Source organism: Ovis canadensis, chromosome 19, assembly GCF_042477335.2.
Source record: "Ovis canadensis isolate MfBH-ARS-UI-01 breed Bighorn chromosome 19, ARS-UI_OviCan_v2, whole genome shotgun sequence".
NCBI classification, from domain to species: Eukaryota; Metazoa; Chordata; class Mammalia; order Artiodactyla; family Bovidae; genus Ovis; species Ovis canadensis.
Window position 1 is genome coordinate 53,822,778 of NC_091263.1, and position 20,054 is coordinate 53,842,831.

The window sequence follows — 20,054 nt, forward strand, 5'->3', positions numbered from 1 at the left end:
GCTTTTTCTCCAGCTGAACTGGCATTTCAAAGTTAATGTGATTTTAATAGGTGTTAAGACCCTTTGAAGTGACACTGGCCAATAGAATGTGTATAGTGCAGTTACTTAGTCAATACCCAAATAAAAAGTTGAAGATTTAAGCTTGTTTGCACTTTACTGTCTCTATAACAGAGCCGGAATTCTCAAAATGAATACTATGCGAATAACCAGGACACACCACCACCAAGAAGAGCCAACTGAAAACAAGGGATCTACAACAAAGCATAACTTCAAAAAATGAACCAAAAGAGAAAAAAAAGAAAAGTACAAGTTGACAGATACAGAATCCTTCGGAGATGATATGGGCTGCATCATCTGCTGCCTGGAGCTGTAGATGGAAGAGGCTGTCCAAAGGCACATGCTGACTTCCTGTCCTCCCATTCAGAAGCTTAATTGAAAAAAAAAAAATAGCCAAAACAGATCTAGAAATCTTTCAGGTTACTCAGCTTCACAGTGAAGCAAGCTGAGAAGGAAATATTTTGGACCTGGTGACCAAGGGTTAGGCTGAGCGTGTATAACAGCCTTAGTATCTGAGCTCAGGCCACCCCCATCTATGTTCAGGGGCCTGCCCCGCATGAGAATAAGTCAGGACCAACAGCGCAGTGCTTGCTGAATTTGGACACAGAGCTGGCCCTCACCAGGTACTGGTCACACCATCTTCCGGCCTCTCCTTCCCTCCGCTCAGGCGACCACTACGGCCACACTGGTTTTCTTCAAAGGTTGCTTACCTATGTTCTTTTCTTGTTCAGACATCTCTTGGAGAGATTCCAAATCCCCGAGTCAGGCTTTCAGGGCCCCCACCTATGTACCTCTTCCTTTCCAACACAGGACAGTTTTAACTCGGTGCCCTTTGAACAGCCTGTGTGACCTCCTACTCTCTCTGCTTCACCGCAATTTTCCTTATTCAGGAAAGCCTGTGCTGCTCTTCACGCCCCTCTAAATCCACGTCCTTATCTCAAGTGTCTGCCTTACCCTCCAGAAAATCAACCCATCTCTGAAGAAACTATCCCAGTGTCTATCATCCTGCAGCTGGTCTATAAAACAGAATTATTTTTTCCTGTACAACTTGGCTACCGTACTTTTTCCCTCACTCTTCTTAAGAGCCTCAACTTAAAAACCTCAGCTTCATCACCTAGGATTTCTTTCATGATAAGGGTTTACAAAGTTTTCCTTTGGGTCATGTAAGACCCACACTGGCATTTTGTCACTGAGGCTGAGGAAACTGCCAACCTGCAGGCAGCCTTCTTTCTGCAGTTTTCTGCCTCTGTCAGGAACTCCCTAGTATGTGTCATCAGCAACAAGGGAACTCTGCATCTTACCTAAGGCCATTGTGGCCACTGGCCCCTTGGTGCCTGGGCTTGGGTGGACAAAGCTATGTTCTCTTGATGTAAGATGAGCAATGGGCCCAAATTCAGCTGAGCTGGAGTTCATTTTAACAGACTTGATCCCCCAAAGGATCTTATCAAGGGGGTATTGGACCTCTGGCCTCATCTCTACACTCCACTTTTAAGCCTGTGATGCTCCTGACCTCTGCCTATTAATTCTGCTGACCCACAGGGCCTTGAAGCTCCACTGATTTTGAAAGATTATTTGCTAGCACCGAGCCTCTGGAAGACTCCTTGATTATGACCTGGGAGGCGGGGGAAGAGTGAGGCTGAAGTCAGCTAAGGTAGTCAAGGGAATAGGGACTGAATACTATCCTGACACCAGGATTGATGCTATTTCCAGGGACTGCAAAATCTGCTAGAGGTATAATGTCTCCAGCTTTTTAACAGCCTCCAAAATTTATCTGACAAGGACAAAAAGCTTGCATTCAGCATCACCTCTAGACAAAGACTCAAAATTACCAGCAGATCATTTCTCATTCTCCTTAAGCAGCAAAGTTCTGAACATATGACAGGTATTCACCTTGTTTTTTTTCTATTTCCCTCCATGATCTGAAAACAAAATGGGGCAAATAATAGAAGTTTCGCAGAAAAACCCAATCAAAATTCCTAGCAGCCTTTCTCCTCTGCTTCCCTGGCAGAACTTCATTCCTGGATTGGCACTTCTTTTGCTTTGACCTCTTTCTGCATTAGCTGTGTTCACTCTGGTCTCCCCCAACCAGAATGAACTCTCTGAGGGCAAGTTCTCTGTCCAGTCCATCTTTGGACTTATAAAACATCCAGAGAATAGCAGGTACTCAGTAACTGTAGAATGACTGGCTTCAAAGCCTTTTCATGGGCAAATTGGAAAAGACCCTGATGCTGGGAAAGATTGAGGGCAAGAGGAGAAGGGGACGACAAAGAATGAGATGGTTGGATGGCATCATGGGCTCAACAGACATGAATCTGAGCAATCTCTGGGAGATAGTGAAGGACAGGGAAGCCTGGTATGCTGCAGTCCATGGGGGCACAGAGTCAGACATGACTGAGCAACTGAATAACAACATGGGCAAATATTAACTGTTAAGTGGTTTTCTCTATAATCTTAACATTCGTTCTTGGACTAACTTCAGGCCTCTATTCGGAAGTTACGTAAGATTTTTGTAAGTCAGATTCTCAGCCCTTTGGGAAGGATCTAGACCATGAAGATCATGTATTGGGCTCCTAGTATTCTTAGCTGTGGGATGGAGTGGGGGGTGGGGTAGCTCCTTTATTCTAACCTCCCTCTCCTACTTTTTTTGCCAAGGAATTTACTGGTCCGTCAGCTGCATGATCAGTTTTAGACAATCACTGATCATCTTGGTTAATTCTCCTCACTATAGGACACTACTTAGTTAAACGAAGAGTCTGGATGGCCTTAGGGTTAAACATGTGGGCTTGAATCAGAAAGCTTTGGTCTTACTGATCAGAAAGTGGTCCTACTGCTGCCACTTCATTACTGAACTAACCAATGCCTCAGTCTTCCTCATCTGCAAAATGGGGACAAAACAGCTCACAGCTCACAGGGGTTATTCCTGAGGAATGAGTGAAATAATCTGAGCAATGGTGCCAAGCAGATACCAGCTGTAATTATTCCACATAAAAGGACCCAGAAATCTAGAGTTGAGGTTTCTACTCTCTTAACAGGATGAGGGTTTTGTTTTATTCTTGTTGAATTAACACAAAATCTCTTGTCCTGACCTTATTATCATTATTATTTTTTTACAGTCTATGACTATCTCTTGGCTATAAAACAGCCTTGATAAGGGAATCTCCTCGTGGTCCACTGTTCAGGACTGCTGAGCACTTGGGTTCAGTCACTGGTCAGGGAACAGAGATCAAGCTGCGTGGTACAGCCAAAAAAACCAGCCTTGATAGTTTGTTAAAGATACTATTACCGTTGTCCTTTTTAGCAGAGCTATGCAAAAGGAGCACTACTGTTTTAAAATACTTCAAATTTCTCCTAAATTAGAAGACTGACAGTATAGTAGTAGGCTTTCCTACTGTCTCATTCCCTTCTCTGCATGAGTGTCTAACTATTCTTTTTGGAAGAAAGAATGTTCTTGCTAGGGTGAAGAGCCCTGACTTGAAACCTTTCAAACCAGCACAGACTGTGAAATAACAATGATAGAACAAAGCCACCCTTCTCGTGCCCTCCCTGTTCCAGTCCCAAACATACCAGGTGATAAGCTACAGACTTCAATATAGGTGACAAAAGCTACAGCTGCAGTAATTTTTTTTTTTTTTAGGACAGAAATAGGGTGCAGATGCCCAGGATTTGTTAAGAGGCGTGATTTTGATGCAGTGAAGCCCATTTTAAGTCAGAGCCAGTTTACAGAGGTGTAGCTGATTATTTTGAATAATTAAATGGTGTCAAAACCAGCTGTGATGAACAGCACTGGGGTCTCAAATCATAAATAATTGAGAAACTGGAGCTGCATTTGATCATCCTGATCAAATTCTCGTCTCGAGAGGATGAATGTTTGTCCGGAATACCATCAACATTGTTAAATGCCTCAATATTCTTGCTCAGTCATCCAGCCAACAGTCAACTGAACTAAATCACTCGAACACCCCACACATGTGCTGTCCTCATGAATGCAAAATGTCTGACTTCACACCATGTGCTCTGTACTTGGACAGGCACCTTTTTTTGGGTCAGCATCTAATAGCCGCATTAAGCACTGGACATGTGTTTTTGCTTTTTCCAGGAAACATATGACTCTGCAGAATACATCAGAGGGGTCCTTCTCTCTACCACCTTTGCTCTGCTTCTGCTCCAGAAATAAAACAAAGAACCAAAAAGCTAGGAGAGGGACTTCGTTTAAAACAAGTTGTCAATATAATTGCCTTTAGGATGGCCTTCAGGGACTCCCCAATTTGCATAGAAACAGGGCTTCTGGTCTTCTTTTTTCTCTTCCTCTGTGCGAAAATAATTGAGCCTCCCAGCCGTATGGCTCCTAGGTGATCTCCAAGGGCTTCCCTTCCATTATTCCAAGTGAGCCCCCGGACCAATTTTGTGAAAAGAGGTGGGCAGGTTAGCACCCTCGGCGTCATTTCCATTTTAAAGGAGAAATGAGACAGAAAGGAACTGACTTACCCACAAAGCTAGAAGACAGCTGAGCTGCCACGAAAACTTGGCCCCCTCAGCACCACTCGTGCTGCCAGAGATGTGCCTCAGTGAAGCGCCTCAGTGAAGAAAAGGGCAGTCTGTTTAATAGCTCCTCATTGACACCCTGTCACTGCCGAGCTGGCGCGGGACCCGGAGCTGGCAGGGCGGTGCGCGCTGCTCTCTACCTTCCTTGTTCCCTACACACCAGCTCTCAAAATCAGGAGGCTCTGCTCACCCATGTCTCCTCTCCAGGGCTTAAGAATTGTGAAAACAAGAACAATCCACTTTTGCACGGGCTTAACTGTTAACAGAGAAGGCAATGGCAGCCCACTCCAGTACTCTTGCCTGGAAAATCTCATGGACGGAGGAGCCTGGTGGGTTGCGGTCCATGGGGTCATGCAGAGTCAGACACAACTGAAGTGCCTTAGCAGCAGCAACTGTTAACCTAGCACTCTCCTGGATGTTCATCATTCATTTCTGCCAACATGGTTGGGGTAGGATGTTGCTGCCATTTTCAAAAATGAAGGGCGTAGGGGGGGATTCCCTGGTGGCTGGGTGGTGAAGAATCCGCCTGCCAGTGTAGAAGACACGGGCTCGATCCCTGGTCTGGGAAGGTCCCCCGTGCCGTGGAATAGCTAAAGCCGTGTGCCACAGCTACTGAGCCTGTGCTTCAGCGCCTGGGAGCCGCACCGACCGAAGCCCACACATCCTAGAGCTTGTTCTCTGCAAAACCAGAAGTTGTCACAATAAGAAGCCGATGTATTGCAACTAGAAAGGGACCCCTGCTCCCCATAGTGAGAGAAAGCCTGTGAAGCTGCAAAGACCCAGCACAGCCACATAAATAAAGAAAATAATAAAAAATGAGGAAACTGGGGATCAGAGGTGAAATGACTGACTCCAGAACGATCATGCCTGGTGGAGCCGGCATCTGACTCCTCAGACTGACAACCTGTGGTCTCCCCTGCACCGTGTGCCTTCCAGAACGGATGTGGAGTTAGGAGCCTGTCCTCTGCACGATGACCGCTGTCCCAGTGAGAATGCAGGAGGCAGAATCCGAGTCTGCCTCTTTCCTGCCACTGAGTCTGTTCTCTCACAGAAGTGCACGTTCAGGAACTGTGCAGCCAACTCTCTTTACTCACTTGTACTGGGAAAGGAAGGCCCGTGAGAACTCTCAGTGTAAGGAAAAGACAGCCAGTCCCCACTTTCTTCAGTGACTGCTTTTGTGATGCTCGAGATACATTCATTTCAAGTTTACAAACAAATCCCTGTAAAAGAAGAGTTAGCTTTCTGGAAAGGAACGTCCAGTTTTAAAGCATACCTCAAAATCCTCGGAGAACCCGTGCTGGTTATTAGAATAGAGCTCACCGATGTGTTTAACAAACTGTTTGACAGGAATGGCTTCCATGTCATCTGTAGGAATAAAATAATATTCAGAGTCACATAGATTTCTTTCAGAAACAAATGACACCAATAAGGGAATTCCTGAAGACAGGTGTTTGATTTCTACAAAGAGTGATATAATTGTATTACCGGAAATAGACATCTTTCAGAAAAATGCCTTCTCTGGATTTACTTGACATTAGGGTCTCATTATGATTTTTGAATGCTTATTGGAAAACACTCTGATGCTGGGAGGGATTGAGAGCAGGAGGAGAAGGAGACGAGAGACGATGAGATGGCTGGATGGCATCACCGACTCGATGGACATGAGTTTGAGTAAACTCCAGGAGTAGGTGATGGACAGGGAGGCCTAGCGTGCTGCAATTCATGGGGTTGCAAAGAGTTGACTGAGCGACTGAACTGAACTGAACTGAACAGCTAAGTATGGCTTTTAAAATGGTCTATAAAGAATTACCTTTAGTTTTCATATTCAAGGGAATTTACATACTTAAAGCACCACATCATACTTTTAACTAAAATTGAATTTACCAAGTGTACTTGTTTGTTAAGAAATGTTATCACGACCCAGGTTTTTGAAGAATTTGCTGTTCAGTGGGGTCCAGCTTGAAGTTGGAACAACTCAGTTCTGTTTCTGATCTTTGAAGTCTATGCAATCTTTATACACAATCACAGACAGTCCCAGACAGGTGCCATTGAACCAGCTGGCTTTGGGTACACTGCCATCTACGTTTACGTGTTCACAATTTTCGTGCGAGACAGCTGTGTCTACACAATGCCAAACAACCAGTTTGATGGAATTAACTGGATTTTCTTTTGGTGTTGACAGAACTAGGTACAAATTCGGGAAGACTCCACATTCCAATTTATTTGTAATGCTGTCACTTCAAAAGGACGTTTTCAGTTCGTGAGCCTTGTGCGCGTTTTACGCTGATTTACCCAGCTCTGCTCTGCACCTTGAGGACGGCCACACCCCACCCACTGGAGCTGCCCGACCTCCCCCTTCTCTCCTTCCCTCGCCCCTCCCCCACAAATATTTCCTTTTAAAAATACTCTGCTGAATTTGAGATAAACAACAGACATGACATTTACTTTATTCAGAGTGAAAGATCTTTGGCAAACGCACAAACATCTAAACTGCCACAGATGCTTTTCTTAGCAAAGGGTATGAAGATCTGTATGTGTAAATGAGGTCCTACTTTGGCAAGAGTGTTAGAGATCCAGGCTTGACAATCTGATTTCTCTTCATCTGGTGACAGCTAACATTGACTATGTCATTCCTTCTCGACTTTCTTTCGAGAGAGCAAAGCTCTAAGGGTGGCTTTTTGCATCTATTGACATTTTCAAACTTGAATCATTCCTAAGAGGAAAAGAAGCGTCTCTCATATACTTTAAGGAAGGTGACTTATAAACGTTCATAATCCAAACTGCCTAGCGAAGAAATGTGACTTATCAAATAGGGGGTGCTTTGTAAGTACCAATTCTTTCTGTGTGAACCATTAAAGACCTAATCATTTTAACAGGCGTCCTTATGAAAAAAAAAATTGCCAAGTTATTTACAAATATTTCAGGATTGAAGATGTTCATGAATATGCAATCATTTTGCACGCCCAAGAAATCTATAGCGCCCATAATGATGTAACCGGCATTAACAAAGTGAGCTGAGCCAAAATGTTTCCCCGGAATATTTAGCAGAATGCACAGTTCAAGAAAAATTTCCCAAATTATCTGATCACTTCACTTAAAATGTTTAGAAGTAAGCAAATTCTATAATAAAGATCAAGTGGCAAAGAAAAGATCTTAAGAAAAGAAAAGGCTAATGTGTACAAAACTAGAGTGTATCTAAGAGGTTAACCCAAGAATAAACTCATCTTTGAACAAGAGGCGACATAAATAAGATGGGACACAACCTGGCCCCACAAACACTCCAGCCTACAGACTGCAGGCAACACTTTTCTCCTATTTTGAAATGAAAGACATTTCATGAAAGACACTGTTTCCAAGAGTGGAGTGACATGGTTAATAGTTTATAGGTTGTGTGCCTGAGTCCCCTTGCACCTACCTGAAACTATCACGAAACTGTTAATCGGCTATGTGCACTTGTGTCCAGTCACTTCAGTCATGTCTGACTCTTTGAGACCCCATGGATTGTAACCCAGCAGGCTCCTCCATCCATGGGATTTTCCAGGCAAGAATACTGGAGTGGGTTGCCATTTCCTCCTCCAGGGGATCTTCCCGCCCAGGGATGGAACTTGCGTCTCCTGCACTGCAGGTGAATTCTTTACCTATACCCCAGTACAAAATAAGGTTAAAAAAAATAGTGTAATAGGTTGAGGGCAACATTTATTCTGTAATGATAGTTTAGAACTGGAAATCCCCAATAAACTTCAGGTGCCATGATTAAGTACATGGACTCCCAGGCAGCATTAGTGGTTAAGAACCCTGCTGCCAATGCAGAAGATATCAAGAGATGTGGGTTTCAAATCTGGGTCGGAAAGATTCCCTGGAGGAGGGTATGGCAACCCACTCCAGTATTCTTGCCTGGAGAATCTCATGGACAGATAAGCCTGGCAGGCTACAGTCCATGGGGTCACAAAGAGTCAGACACAACTGAAGCGACTTAGCAGGCACGCATGCCATGATTAAGTACATGGACTCTAGTTCAAAATAAGACTGTAGTTCAGCTTCACAGTTATTTTACTCCAAGGTACATACCACAGTGTTTTAAAGGGCAGAGTCCTGCTTGAGTCACTAAAAAAAAAATCACTTTAAGGTTAACAATTTATTATTTTTTCCTACAAAATGCTCAACTACACTATCTAAGCTAACACTACACATGCCTATAAATCAGTTGGTCCATTCCTCCCATGGTTAGAAGCAGCAAGACCCAGCAGAACTCAGTTCGAGAACTGCATATGGAAATACACGACTCACTAGTCTCTCAAATTTGGTTCTTTATCCAAAGAAGTCTAATCACAATCCTCTAGGTTTCCAAGCACCACCAGTAACGTCACAAAACTACCAAACAACCAAACAGAAAGATATATACGCACACACAAACACGCATGGTATAGTGACCACCCAGATAACACATTTTTGTCTTTCAATCAACATAAATGAAACTGAAGGGTCGTAAATCTTTTTCCCTTCGATATTAAGATAAATATAAGGCTGAAGCTAATTAGAAGTCCTAATAGTTTTCCTCTTACACTGGTTTCCTATTAAATTTCTCTCAACATGAGCCCGATAATTATAAAATTACTCTTAACTAGCCAGAAGGCCAAGCAATTAGGACAGCACTGTAGACCTGATCTGCTCAGTTTAAATCTGCAGAAAGCCTGTGTTACAAGAAGATACCCATCTGTGAGATGTTATTTCCACCTATACAGCCGAGTTTCATTAACAAATGTCACAACTATCAGCAGCACTATGGACCAGGCACCTTCTGTGCCCTTTACATGTGTTTACAAGCACTCATTCCTCCCAACATCCCTAAGAGATAGGCACTGTTTTCAATACTCATCTTCAGAGTTGAAAACACAAGCTTGGAAAGATGGACCGAAGCCTGGAGCATGGCGGTGGCGGCTGGCTGGAGAGCCAGGCAAAGAGTGCTTCTGGTGGGAGAGAGTGGCTGTCCTCTAGGTCACAGTGAAGGGGAAACCATTGGAAGAGGTGTTTAGTGAGCACCTAGGACTCAGCCAGATATTAGCGAGATGGTGTCTGCTCAAGGGCAACATGTGTTCTGCTGAACATAAGAAAGTGAGAGCAAGGACCATGTGAAATGACAAGGTGAAGACTGCCAGTGTCTTAAAACGGATGGGTTTGATAACTTGGTGAACAGGGAGGGACATGAAGAAGAGGAAAAGAGCTGGAATCAAAGTAAAGATGCCTTGGGACTTCCTTGGTGGTCCAGCGGCTAAGACTCGGCGTCCCCCAATGCAGAGGGTCCAGGTTCCATCCCTGGGCGAGTCAGGGAGCTAGATCCCATATGCCACAGCTAAGAGTTCCCATGCCACAAATGAAGATCCTACGTGCCGTAATTAAGACCTGGCACAGACAAATAAATAAACGATTTAAACAAAAACAAGGATGGTTTCACTGACCACAGGTTAGACGTTGGATTACTATGACACAGTGAAATGTCTAATGACAGAGTTGAAAGAAATGTGAAGGAAGCCCTTACTGACTGCCAGGGATTATGCTCAGCCTTTTGCATACACTTATCTTCACAAGGACTAGGCACAGAGGATGCCGCTGTCTTCAATTTACACGTAAGGAACCTGAGGCAACTTGTCCAAAGCGACGCCATTACTAAGCAGCAGAGCTGACATTCGAATCCTGGTGTATTAAGCCCAAAGCCTGCGCTCCCATGTGATGGGACGCACCGCCTTCATTCTCGGAACACAGTTGCAAGGGAAAGCAAGCAATTAGGCAGAGCGTGTCTGTTAATCTGATAAAATGTTTCTACACAGTATAATTTTGTGCCAGTATTTTTAAGTATAGAGCTTTCAGATACCAAAGGTTTAAATAAGGCAAAAATGGGATAAGTACTATCACCACTACATTACCCTGTTACAAAATATTTGATACAGTTAGTTGAGGATCAGGAAAAGTGGGCTTGTTGATCTTAAATAACATTATTTATACTTTGTTCCAAGATTTTAGCCTTTTGTGGTTGGAATTAAATCCAGCACATAAGAGGTCCTTTAATTTTGGTCAGTCCACAACAAAACATCCTTATGTACCACTTCTGATGAAGCCTGAAAATAGTTTCTGGTTCATATGGATCAAAAGCAGAGCATTTTAAGAGGCTAAACCTCTACTGAAAACAAAGTATGAACGTGAGAAATTCCAAGAGGGAGGAAAGAGCTGGGTAATGTTGACCTCAAATGCAAAGCTGCAAAAAATAGAGAAAAATGCATGTGAACATAAAGAAAAGTTGCTTTTACAAACTAAGTGTCCATTGACAAATGAATGAAGAAGATAACGGTAACACACACACACACACACACACACACACAATGGGAATACAGCTTAACCATAACAAATAATAAAATTTTGTCATCTGCAGCAACATGGATGGACCTAGAGACTGTCATACTGAGTGAAGGAAGTCAGAAAGAAAAGACAAACACCATATGATATTATTTACACGTAGAATCTAAAATGTGATACAAACAAATTTATTTATAAAATGGACACAGAGTCACAAGACAGAAAACAAACATGCAGTTACCAAAGGGGGACGTGAACGGAGGAGGGATAAATCAGGAGTTTGGGACTGACATATATACACTACTATATATGGAAGGGATAAACAGTAAGGTCCTACTAGATAGCACAAGGAACTATATTCAATATCTTGCAATAAGCTATAACGGAAAAGAACATGAAAATGAATACATATACATGGGTGTGTCTATATAACTGAATCACTTTGCTGTACACCAGAAACTAGCACAACATTGTGAATCAACTATACTTCAATAAAAACAGAAAGAAAAAAAAGAAAAGTTGCTTCTAAAATCTGTGGTTATATCTCTGTTGTGCTTGCATGCTCAGACTCATTCCGTTAGAGAGAACTCACCCATGCTAAATTTGCAGACTCTTAGTATTAAGGAACAACAGATAAACCAAAAGGAAAAACTCAGCAATTTTTCCTTTGAAATTGCAAAGAAAAAAAATCAGCACCTGAGGCGGTCCCTGAACATCCACCACAGGGGGGCGCTGCAGAGGGCCTCGCCTAGCACGCTGCAGGGTGGTAGGGTCTTTAGACTGCAACTCAGTGTAACTGTGTAGCCCTTATTCTCACCTGCCACTGCGGCCAGAATGCTTCCAGTGCATCAGGTACCCAGAGATAGTGGAGTAAATGGAAAAAGCCAGAATCAGTCAGCCTGGTGATACAGGACCTTACCTCTCTGTGACTGTAGTTCCTCATCTAATTGGAAATCAGAATCAGCTAATTCAGAGAGCTATGCAGAACAAACCAGAAAACATAAGTACTTACCAGAGAGCTTGGCATTTAGTAAGTGCCATAGTAAATCATAGTAAAGCTGTGATTTACTATGAGGTGAGAATCGCTATGCATGCGAGATCCTATGATCTGGGGGCTAGGACAAACAAAAAACCTGGCCAAGGTCCACTGCCATGCATTGGCTGGGCCAGGCTGACCCCAAAGCTGGCTTCTTGAGCCTTAATGTGACCTCTCTAGGTCTTAAACTGAACATACACAGTGAGAGGGCAGAAAAGCATATGATACGTGTTAAAGAAGTTCTCCAACAAAAATGGGCTGAAATGAATCATTTTGGCTTCATAGGTAAACTCTGGTTTACCTGGAAAATTCACGCTGATATTCTGGTCACCCTGAAGATGCCAGGTAAATAAAACACCATGGTATTTACCTTCCTGCCTTCCAAGAAGCTTAGCTGTGGGGTTGACTGGCCTAAGGTCTGTTTTCAGAAAATTATCGCTGCTTGTTTACTCTGGCAGGCTGTGGGTATACATATAAATTTACCGTGAAGATTTCAGAAGGCCTTCAGTCACTTACTGAGGCCAATCTGTGCAAACTTCATTTAACACTTAGCATTTCCTTCAACCCTGTTCCAAATCGCAACCAAATCGATATGAGGATAGGGAGAGCCTAGTACTTGGGTCCAGTTCAGTCATACTCAGGCATCTTCCTGACCCCAAGCCCCATGACTGGGCTGTTTTCAGGGACTGCTAACCAGCCCTGTAGTGGACAGACCTTAATGTTGAGAACAGTCTCCTTCCTTTCTGAGGAGGGATCAGCCTCTCATCTCAGAAGCCAAGTTCAGGCCTCTCTCTGTGCTTAGTAATACCTGTGTCAACTTAAGAAGATAAAGCAAATAGCAAATACGATTACTGAGATGTTTTAGCTCCTGATTTAGGACACAATAGATTTTTATCTAAATCAGACTCTTAGGATGCAAGGAGTGCTGTGGAGATGAGGACATTTTATTTCCTGCCATAAAAAAGAAATCTCTTTTCATTTATGACACAATGAAGTCAATAAAGAAAGGGCTTCATTATAGTCAAAAGACCAATGAATCTCCTTTGGAGATAATCTCTGTATAAATAAAATATGCCAACAAGGTTGGTTTAATCCCAAGGGTTTTAAACTGCATGTTTAAAACCCCTTTATGTGCTGACACCCTGCTGAAGCCAGTGACCTTCAAATTATTAAGATGTGTTTTAACTGCGGGAAAGGCACGAATCATTTCTGGATTTCTAAACTACTGGTTAGCAGCAACATTTTGTTTTGTAATGTTCTTGTTAGAAAGTTAGAGTTTCTAGTTTCCAGAGAAAAACATTTATAAGGACATTTGTGTTTGACAGTAGGCACATTTGGAAAAGCCCTTTCAACATGCTCTATAAACAGGCTAATTCAATGAGCTGAGTTCTAATTTTAAAAAGCTACATATGATGAAAGTCTAAAAGAATAAGTAGCATAATACACTGAATATAATTTGCAGATGACATATTATATATAATGTTTCATTAAAAATTAGAGTGAAAATGTAATTCATTAATAACTGCAGTGAAAATATAACGCAAGCTTGGTGTTTCAAAAGATTACCCCAAAGACGGAAACAGTAGATTTTTAAAAAATACTTGCAGATATTAATAATAATAATATCAATTTAATAATAATATGGATCAACTGTCATGGCATGGGTTCAATCCCTGGTTCGGGAACTAAAATCTTGCAAGCTGCACAGCGTGGCCAAAATAATGATGATGATGGTGGTCTTAAAGGACAGAAGTTTGTGACTACTTCAATATCTTAGAAGACAGACCACCAGAACGGGGCTGATAGCTAGGTCATTACATTCAATTGTGCTTTATCTTCCCAGAGTAACAATGGGAGACCAGTGAGCACGGAACATTTGATTTTGAAAAGTGATTAGTGGGACGTATGAAGAGTCAAAGCCCCTTTCATTCTCCTGAAGAAGTCACAATTTAACTTATCTGGAAGAAGACTGCATACTTTTCTCAAGCATTATACACATAGCAGATTTCACAATTAAAAAAATTTCCTGATAGGGACTATCCTGGTGGTCCAGTGGCTAAGATTCTTTGCTCCCAGTGAAGGGGACCCGGGTTCAATCCTTGGTTAGGGAACTAGAGTCTGTATGCCACAACTAAAGATCCTGGATTTTGTAACTCAAGATCCCACATGCCGCAACTAAGACCCAGCACAGCCAAAGAAATGAATGAATTAAAAGAAAAAATTCCTAATAAAATAATTGACATCACTTCTCTAGTGATTGGAACTGTCTGGTAAAATGTTTGCATAAGGAGTTCTCTCTCATATGCTTGGCTAACCAACCTTCGCTGCCATATTGGGTTTACAATTTCCACACTGTACAGGATTTAGGTGAAAAAAAAAGTCTTCCTTCTTACAGCACTATCTTTGCCAATTAAACCAGGACACTATGAAGAGTCTAAATTGCTAAATTTCAGTTAGAGCTAGTAAATCTGATAACTCAAATTTCCTCAAAGGTTCCTGTAAGCATCTATCTCCAAGAGAGGAGTATCAAAAGGTTAGCAAAGCTTTCCTTAACCTTTCGTCTATTTTATAATATTTTTTAAAGAGCCAGTGTAACTTGCTGGTTCTACTTACGCTTTGGGATTTCAAGATCAGAGCTGTTTATCCGTGAATTTGAACCACAGCAGAATCACCCAAAAATTGGTGATTTAGAGTCTAAATTTATTCAAAATTCAACATGTTTTTGAGCTGTTCTCCAAGTCATTTAAATCACAGAGCCCCGGGATTTCCCTAGCAGCCCCGTGGTTAAGACTCTGCGGTCCCAATGCAGGGGGCGCAGGTTCAATTCCTGGTCAGGGAATTAGACTCCACATGCCGAAACTAAGAGCTTGCATGCCACAATCAGAAGAGTCAGTATGCCCCAACAAGGAGCGAAGACCCCATGTGTGGCAACAAAGGCCTGGAGCATAAAATCAATCAATCAATCAATCTCAAATTCCTACTTGGTACAGGGAATGGTGATATTGGTGGTGGCGGGGAGAGTCTTCTTCTTAGGAAAGAAAAGAATAAAGATGACTAGGAAGCAAAGAGGAGAGTTTTGGTTTGGGTTGTTTTGTTTTGTTTTTTTTTTTTTTGGATATGGAAGAAACTTCAACAGAAGAATGATGAAATGCTCTCATGGAGGATGAAGGGGAATTTAGTGGAAAAGCAAGTGGTCAGTGCTACTCAAAGAAGAATATCCAGAAAAAAATTTTAAGAGAACAGTCACATGTATTTGAAGATACAAGCCTTGATTTAAGGAAGCAAAATCCAAATGAGACTGAAATCCTGATATCAGAACTGTCAGAGGAACATGCCAAGAGGTGGCAGAGCCATTTCTAAGCATCTGTGCTTTGAAGTCACACATAGAATTCCAATGCTAGCCCACCATTTATCCATGCAACCTCAGGCAAATTAAAGGATGTCTCTCAGCCTCGGTTTCTTCATCTGTGAAATGGGGGTATGGACTGCACCACGTTCCCTAAAATTGATGTTGGAAAAAAAATAATAAACCACATAATTTTGATCAATAAATGCTCAATAAATATCAGATGATGATGATATTTTCTGAGGAAGGCTAAGTGCAAAGTAAGTTCTTGGATCAGAGTATGTTACACCTGTTATGATGATGACTTAGGGACTCTACAACAGTTCAGTAGCTGAATTTTCAGTCTCACTCTGTTGCCCACACTTCAAAACTGTGTAATGGTTCAGTTTACTGGTCACTGTCTGGAAATATCTTTTTCGAAAAATCAGTGATAGAAAGTGAGGGGTTCAAATGATGAAATAACTGAAGTTGATACATCTAGGGCCTAGAAGTTTTCCTCTTAGGTTTCGAATATGGACAAAGAATGAGTGAAATCTAGTGGGCAGGGTAAGTATTCCATATTAGTTCAATAAATATCCTACTGTTTTTAGACATAAAAACAATTAGAGGAACTTCCCTGGCAGTCCAATGGTTAAGATTTCACCTTCCAATGCAAGACGTACAGGTTTGATCCCTGTTTGGGGGCTTAAGATCCCATATGCCTCACGGCCAAAAAACCAAGACATAAAACAGAAGTAGTGCTGTAACAAATTCAATGAAGACTGCAAAACTGGTCCACATTAAAAAAATTATAAAAATTAGATAAGTCCTAAGGTAAATCATTTAGAAGGATACTAAGGAGGTCTCAGTTAAAGAAAACTTGTGCTGAAACTTAATAGAGTTTAAAAAAACAGGTGATATTTCAGAAATTCATGTTTTCCTTACATTGCCTTTTCTTATGCAAGACAACCATCCTGTAATAACTGGAAGAAACCTTAAGAATAAATACAATCATGGATCGTTACAATGAAATTATAAACTATGCTACAAATTTAGTAAATAGGACTCTGTAGTTTTAAGAAAAACGGATTGTGATCTGGTTGAAAGATTTTTAAAGCAAGGTCATATAAGGTAACTTCTCAGTGAAGGGTGAAATAAGTTCTCTGTCTAGGCACACCCCCACAGAAGGCTACTGCTATCTATAAAAACCTCAGGAAACACTAGAAGAGCAGCCTCACATTTGGTTTCACCAGCTAAGGCCTTCTAACACTACAGCATTTCAAGTCATTCATTCTCACAAATGTGTCACAACTCATCGAGGGGATGTGTCTACTAGGATTTCCCTAGCAGTCCAACGGTTAGGACACTTCACTTGCAATGCACAGGGCAAGGGTTCGATCCCTGGTTGGGGAACTAAGACCCCACATGCCTTGCGGCATGGCCAAAACATTAATCAACTAGGTAAGCAACAAAGATTTACTATATAGCACAGGGACCTATATTAAATATCTTATTTCAAAAAAAGGATGCATCTACTACACCAAGGAAGATTCAACTGGATTCCATGCATTTCTCAGTTAGTGGAGAATCTTACACCATGGAATTGTTCCTTCCACGTATTTCTACCTTCAGTGAGTGAGAATCTCACATTTAAATAGGTATGTTGTTGGACTGTGAGTTTTTTATTTGTTGCTGGGAAATGAAGCAGAGAACATTCAAAGAGCATTTCTGGTCTAAGACACCTACTTAGAGGTGTGGCAAAGCAGCCCCGACTGATGGCATTTTCTGAGGATCCCAGGAAACTACAAGTTCTAAAATCCAAGCCCAAGAACGCGGTGAAGCTGGCTGCACCCAGTGTATGTGGATCCGTGTTTGGGACAGTTTTAACCTGGGGATTGTGCAAATGCTTGCTGTCTACAGATGCTGGGAAGAAGGATACCACGATTTGGGAAGGAGATATCCACAGCTGACCACTCTGGCTTCCATGAATCTTTCCAAACTGCCCTGACACATACCACTTCATGCGATCTTTAATTTCCTGCTCACTTTGCAGATTCTGGAAACTAGGCTCAGAGAGGTCAAGTCATTGACCTAGGTTTCATGGTGGAGGCACGGTGAGATCCTTGGCTTTCTGATTCCCCATCCAGGGGGAAAGAAACTAAAAATGCAAAGACAGTGCAAGAAGTATCTCTCACCACTTAACCTTTTAAAATGGATTTCAATTGCACAGCTACCCAACAGCTGTGTTTGTTGGCTGAATCAATTCAGAGGGGAGAGGCCCCAGGCATTTTCCAGAGGTCAACACATATTCTAGGTGATGCGAGAGGAAAATGATTATACACGCACTGCTGCACAAATGTGGTAGAGTCAACAAAACTTATTCCATGGGGATGGGGGGCTGGTTCCTGTCTGCCTCCTCTCAAAAGGCAAAGAATGTAATAAAGGGTGAGGGTTAGTGGAGAAGAACAAACGTAACACAAAACCTACCCATCTGTATGGGAATTGTTTGGCAGCCACAGAATGACCCAGTGGGGGACTTATGCAGAGACTTTTCTGCTACCCTCTCTTTGCTGTGTGACAAGCTTTAATGAGAGAAGCTCACAGAATGGCGAGAACATGGCCAATTCCAGCAATATCTAATGTCTTAACATAAAGAGACATACAGGGCCAAAGCAGTCCCCAACCACAACCATATCTAGAGAGAACGTGTAGACAGCAGTAGCATTCCTTCCGGGGACTCAGAAAAGTACTGCATCTCCGAGCCTCATAGCAAAGGTCTTAAAAGAACTGTAAGGAAGCTTTGCTCATATTCATCATTCATCCAGAGAGTTCGAGAATCCCTACCATGTGCCAGGTATTTATTCTTGCACTAAGACGACATCCATTTGCCTTTAGGAAGCTCTCATTGTAGTTGGGGGAGACCACAAACCAAGTGAAATGTATGGTGTACTAGATGGTGAAGAAAACCATTCTAAAGAATGAGGCAGACAGCTGGGATCCAGGTCTGCAGGGGAGTAGGAGATGGCACCTCTGCTTACAAAAGAATGATGTCAAGAGGATCCACGTACACATTGCTATAAGTAAAATGGATAACTGGGACTTCCCTGGTGGTCCACTGGTTAAGACTTTATGCCCCCAATGCAGGAGGCCCGGGTTCAACTCCTGGTCAGGGAACTAGATCCCATATGTCAACTAAAGATCCAACAACTAAAACCCAGTGCAGACTAATGAGTAAAATAAATATTTAAATAAAACAGATCACCAGCAAGAACCTACTGTATAGCTCAGGGAACTCTGCTCAGTGTTACCTGGCAGCCTGGGTGGGAGGGGAGTTTAGGGGAGAATGGAGACATGTACTATGTCTGGCTGAATCGCTTTATCGTATACCTGAAACCGTGACAACATTGTTAATAGGCTATACTACTCCATTATAAAATACAAAAGGATGAATGTATAAGATATCTGAAAATACGTGTTTCCAAGTGCAGAATGCAACCCAGAGGAAGAACGTTTGATTCTGGCACAACAGGAAGGGGACACCAAATAAAAACGATGGAAAAGTAAAGAAGTGAGTGTTAGTGGCTCAGTTGTGTCTGACTCTTTGCAACCCCATGGACTGTAGCCCACCAGGTTCTTCTGTCCATGGAATTCTCCAGGCAAGAATACTGGAGGTGCGTAGCCATTCCCTTCTCCAAGCATCTTCCTGACCCAGGGATCAAACTTGGGTCTCCCACATTGCAGGCAGATTCTTTACCATCTGAGCCACCAGAGAAACCCAAAAAATGATGGGGGCCACCCTCAAATCACTCACACCATCTACCAGAGCTAAGCTACTAATGAACTTCTCACATCTGTGGCATCAGCTATGATTTACCAGAGTCCTGCCTGCAATGCAGGAGACCTGGGTTTGATCCCTGGGTCGGGAACATCCCCAGAGAAGGGGATGGCTACCCACTGCAGTATTCTTGCCTGGAGAATTCCAAGGACAGAGGAGCCTGGCAGGCTATGGACCATGATTTCATAAAGAGTCGGACATGACTGAGTGACTAACGCTTTTCACCAATCCCTACCCCAACAGCACCTGAGCATTTCCTACTTGTATCAAGGACAAATGAAACAGATACCAGACCAAGAACATCGCTCTAGACCCCCATACAAAGGGCCTAAGTACGAAAACTTTCAACCATCATGTAATTATTTTCAGAGTAAGGAATCTTAGGATAAAACTTTAAAATATATAACAGTATTTCAATTTTTTTTAAAAGCAAGCACACATTGCCTGTCATAACAAAATCGAGTCCAAGTAGACTGCAAGTACATAAGTATGTTCCCCCCTTTTTTCTACTCTTTCCCCCCTTTCTTCATGAGACTCTACATTATGTGAACTCATAGTCATCTGTTCTCTGAAAGATGATTTCATTACATGGAAGAGATGTAAAGGAGCAAAGATCTCATTAAATTACCCTTAGTTAAGGCTCTCTTAGACTGGGCGAGCTGGAAAAGACTATACAAATTATATCTGGTCATGGCTGTCACATAACACTGAGAACAAAAAAAGAAAAACCATCAGCCCACTGGAAACAGGAGTCGTGTCTTACTTACCCGGAATAGGAATGATTGGAATACTTTCATTGGGGACCACCCGAGGTGAACTGCTATCTTCCACATAGAAATGAGCTGTCTGAAAACATTTTCTGTGCAAGAAAGAGAAAAGCAAACAGTGAGAGAAGAGAAATACACTTTGTC

At 42.3% G+C, this 20,054-nt stretch overlaps 1 protein-coding gene across 4 annotated transcripts in view; it reads right to left on the reverse strand.

Annotated features, from left to right (window-relative positions):
• The window catches only part of PTPRG (protein tyrosine phosphatase receptor type G), a 775,419-nt gene that overhangs the window by 45,790 nt on the left and 709,575 nt on the right, over window positions 1-20,054 (reverse strand). For all 4 annotated transcript variants that reach the window (XM_069560453.1, XM_069560451.1, XM_069560452.1 and 1 more), the window contains 2 exons: window positions 19,911-20,002; window positions 5,873-5,964 (listed from right to left, as the gene is read on the reverse strand). In XM_069560453.1, the coding sequence (XP_069416554.1) occupies window positions 5,873-5,964; window positions 19,911-20,002 (184 nt within the window). The remainder of the gene's footprint in view (window positions 1-5,872; window positions 5,965-19,910; window positions 20,003-20,054) is intronic.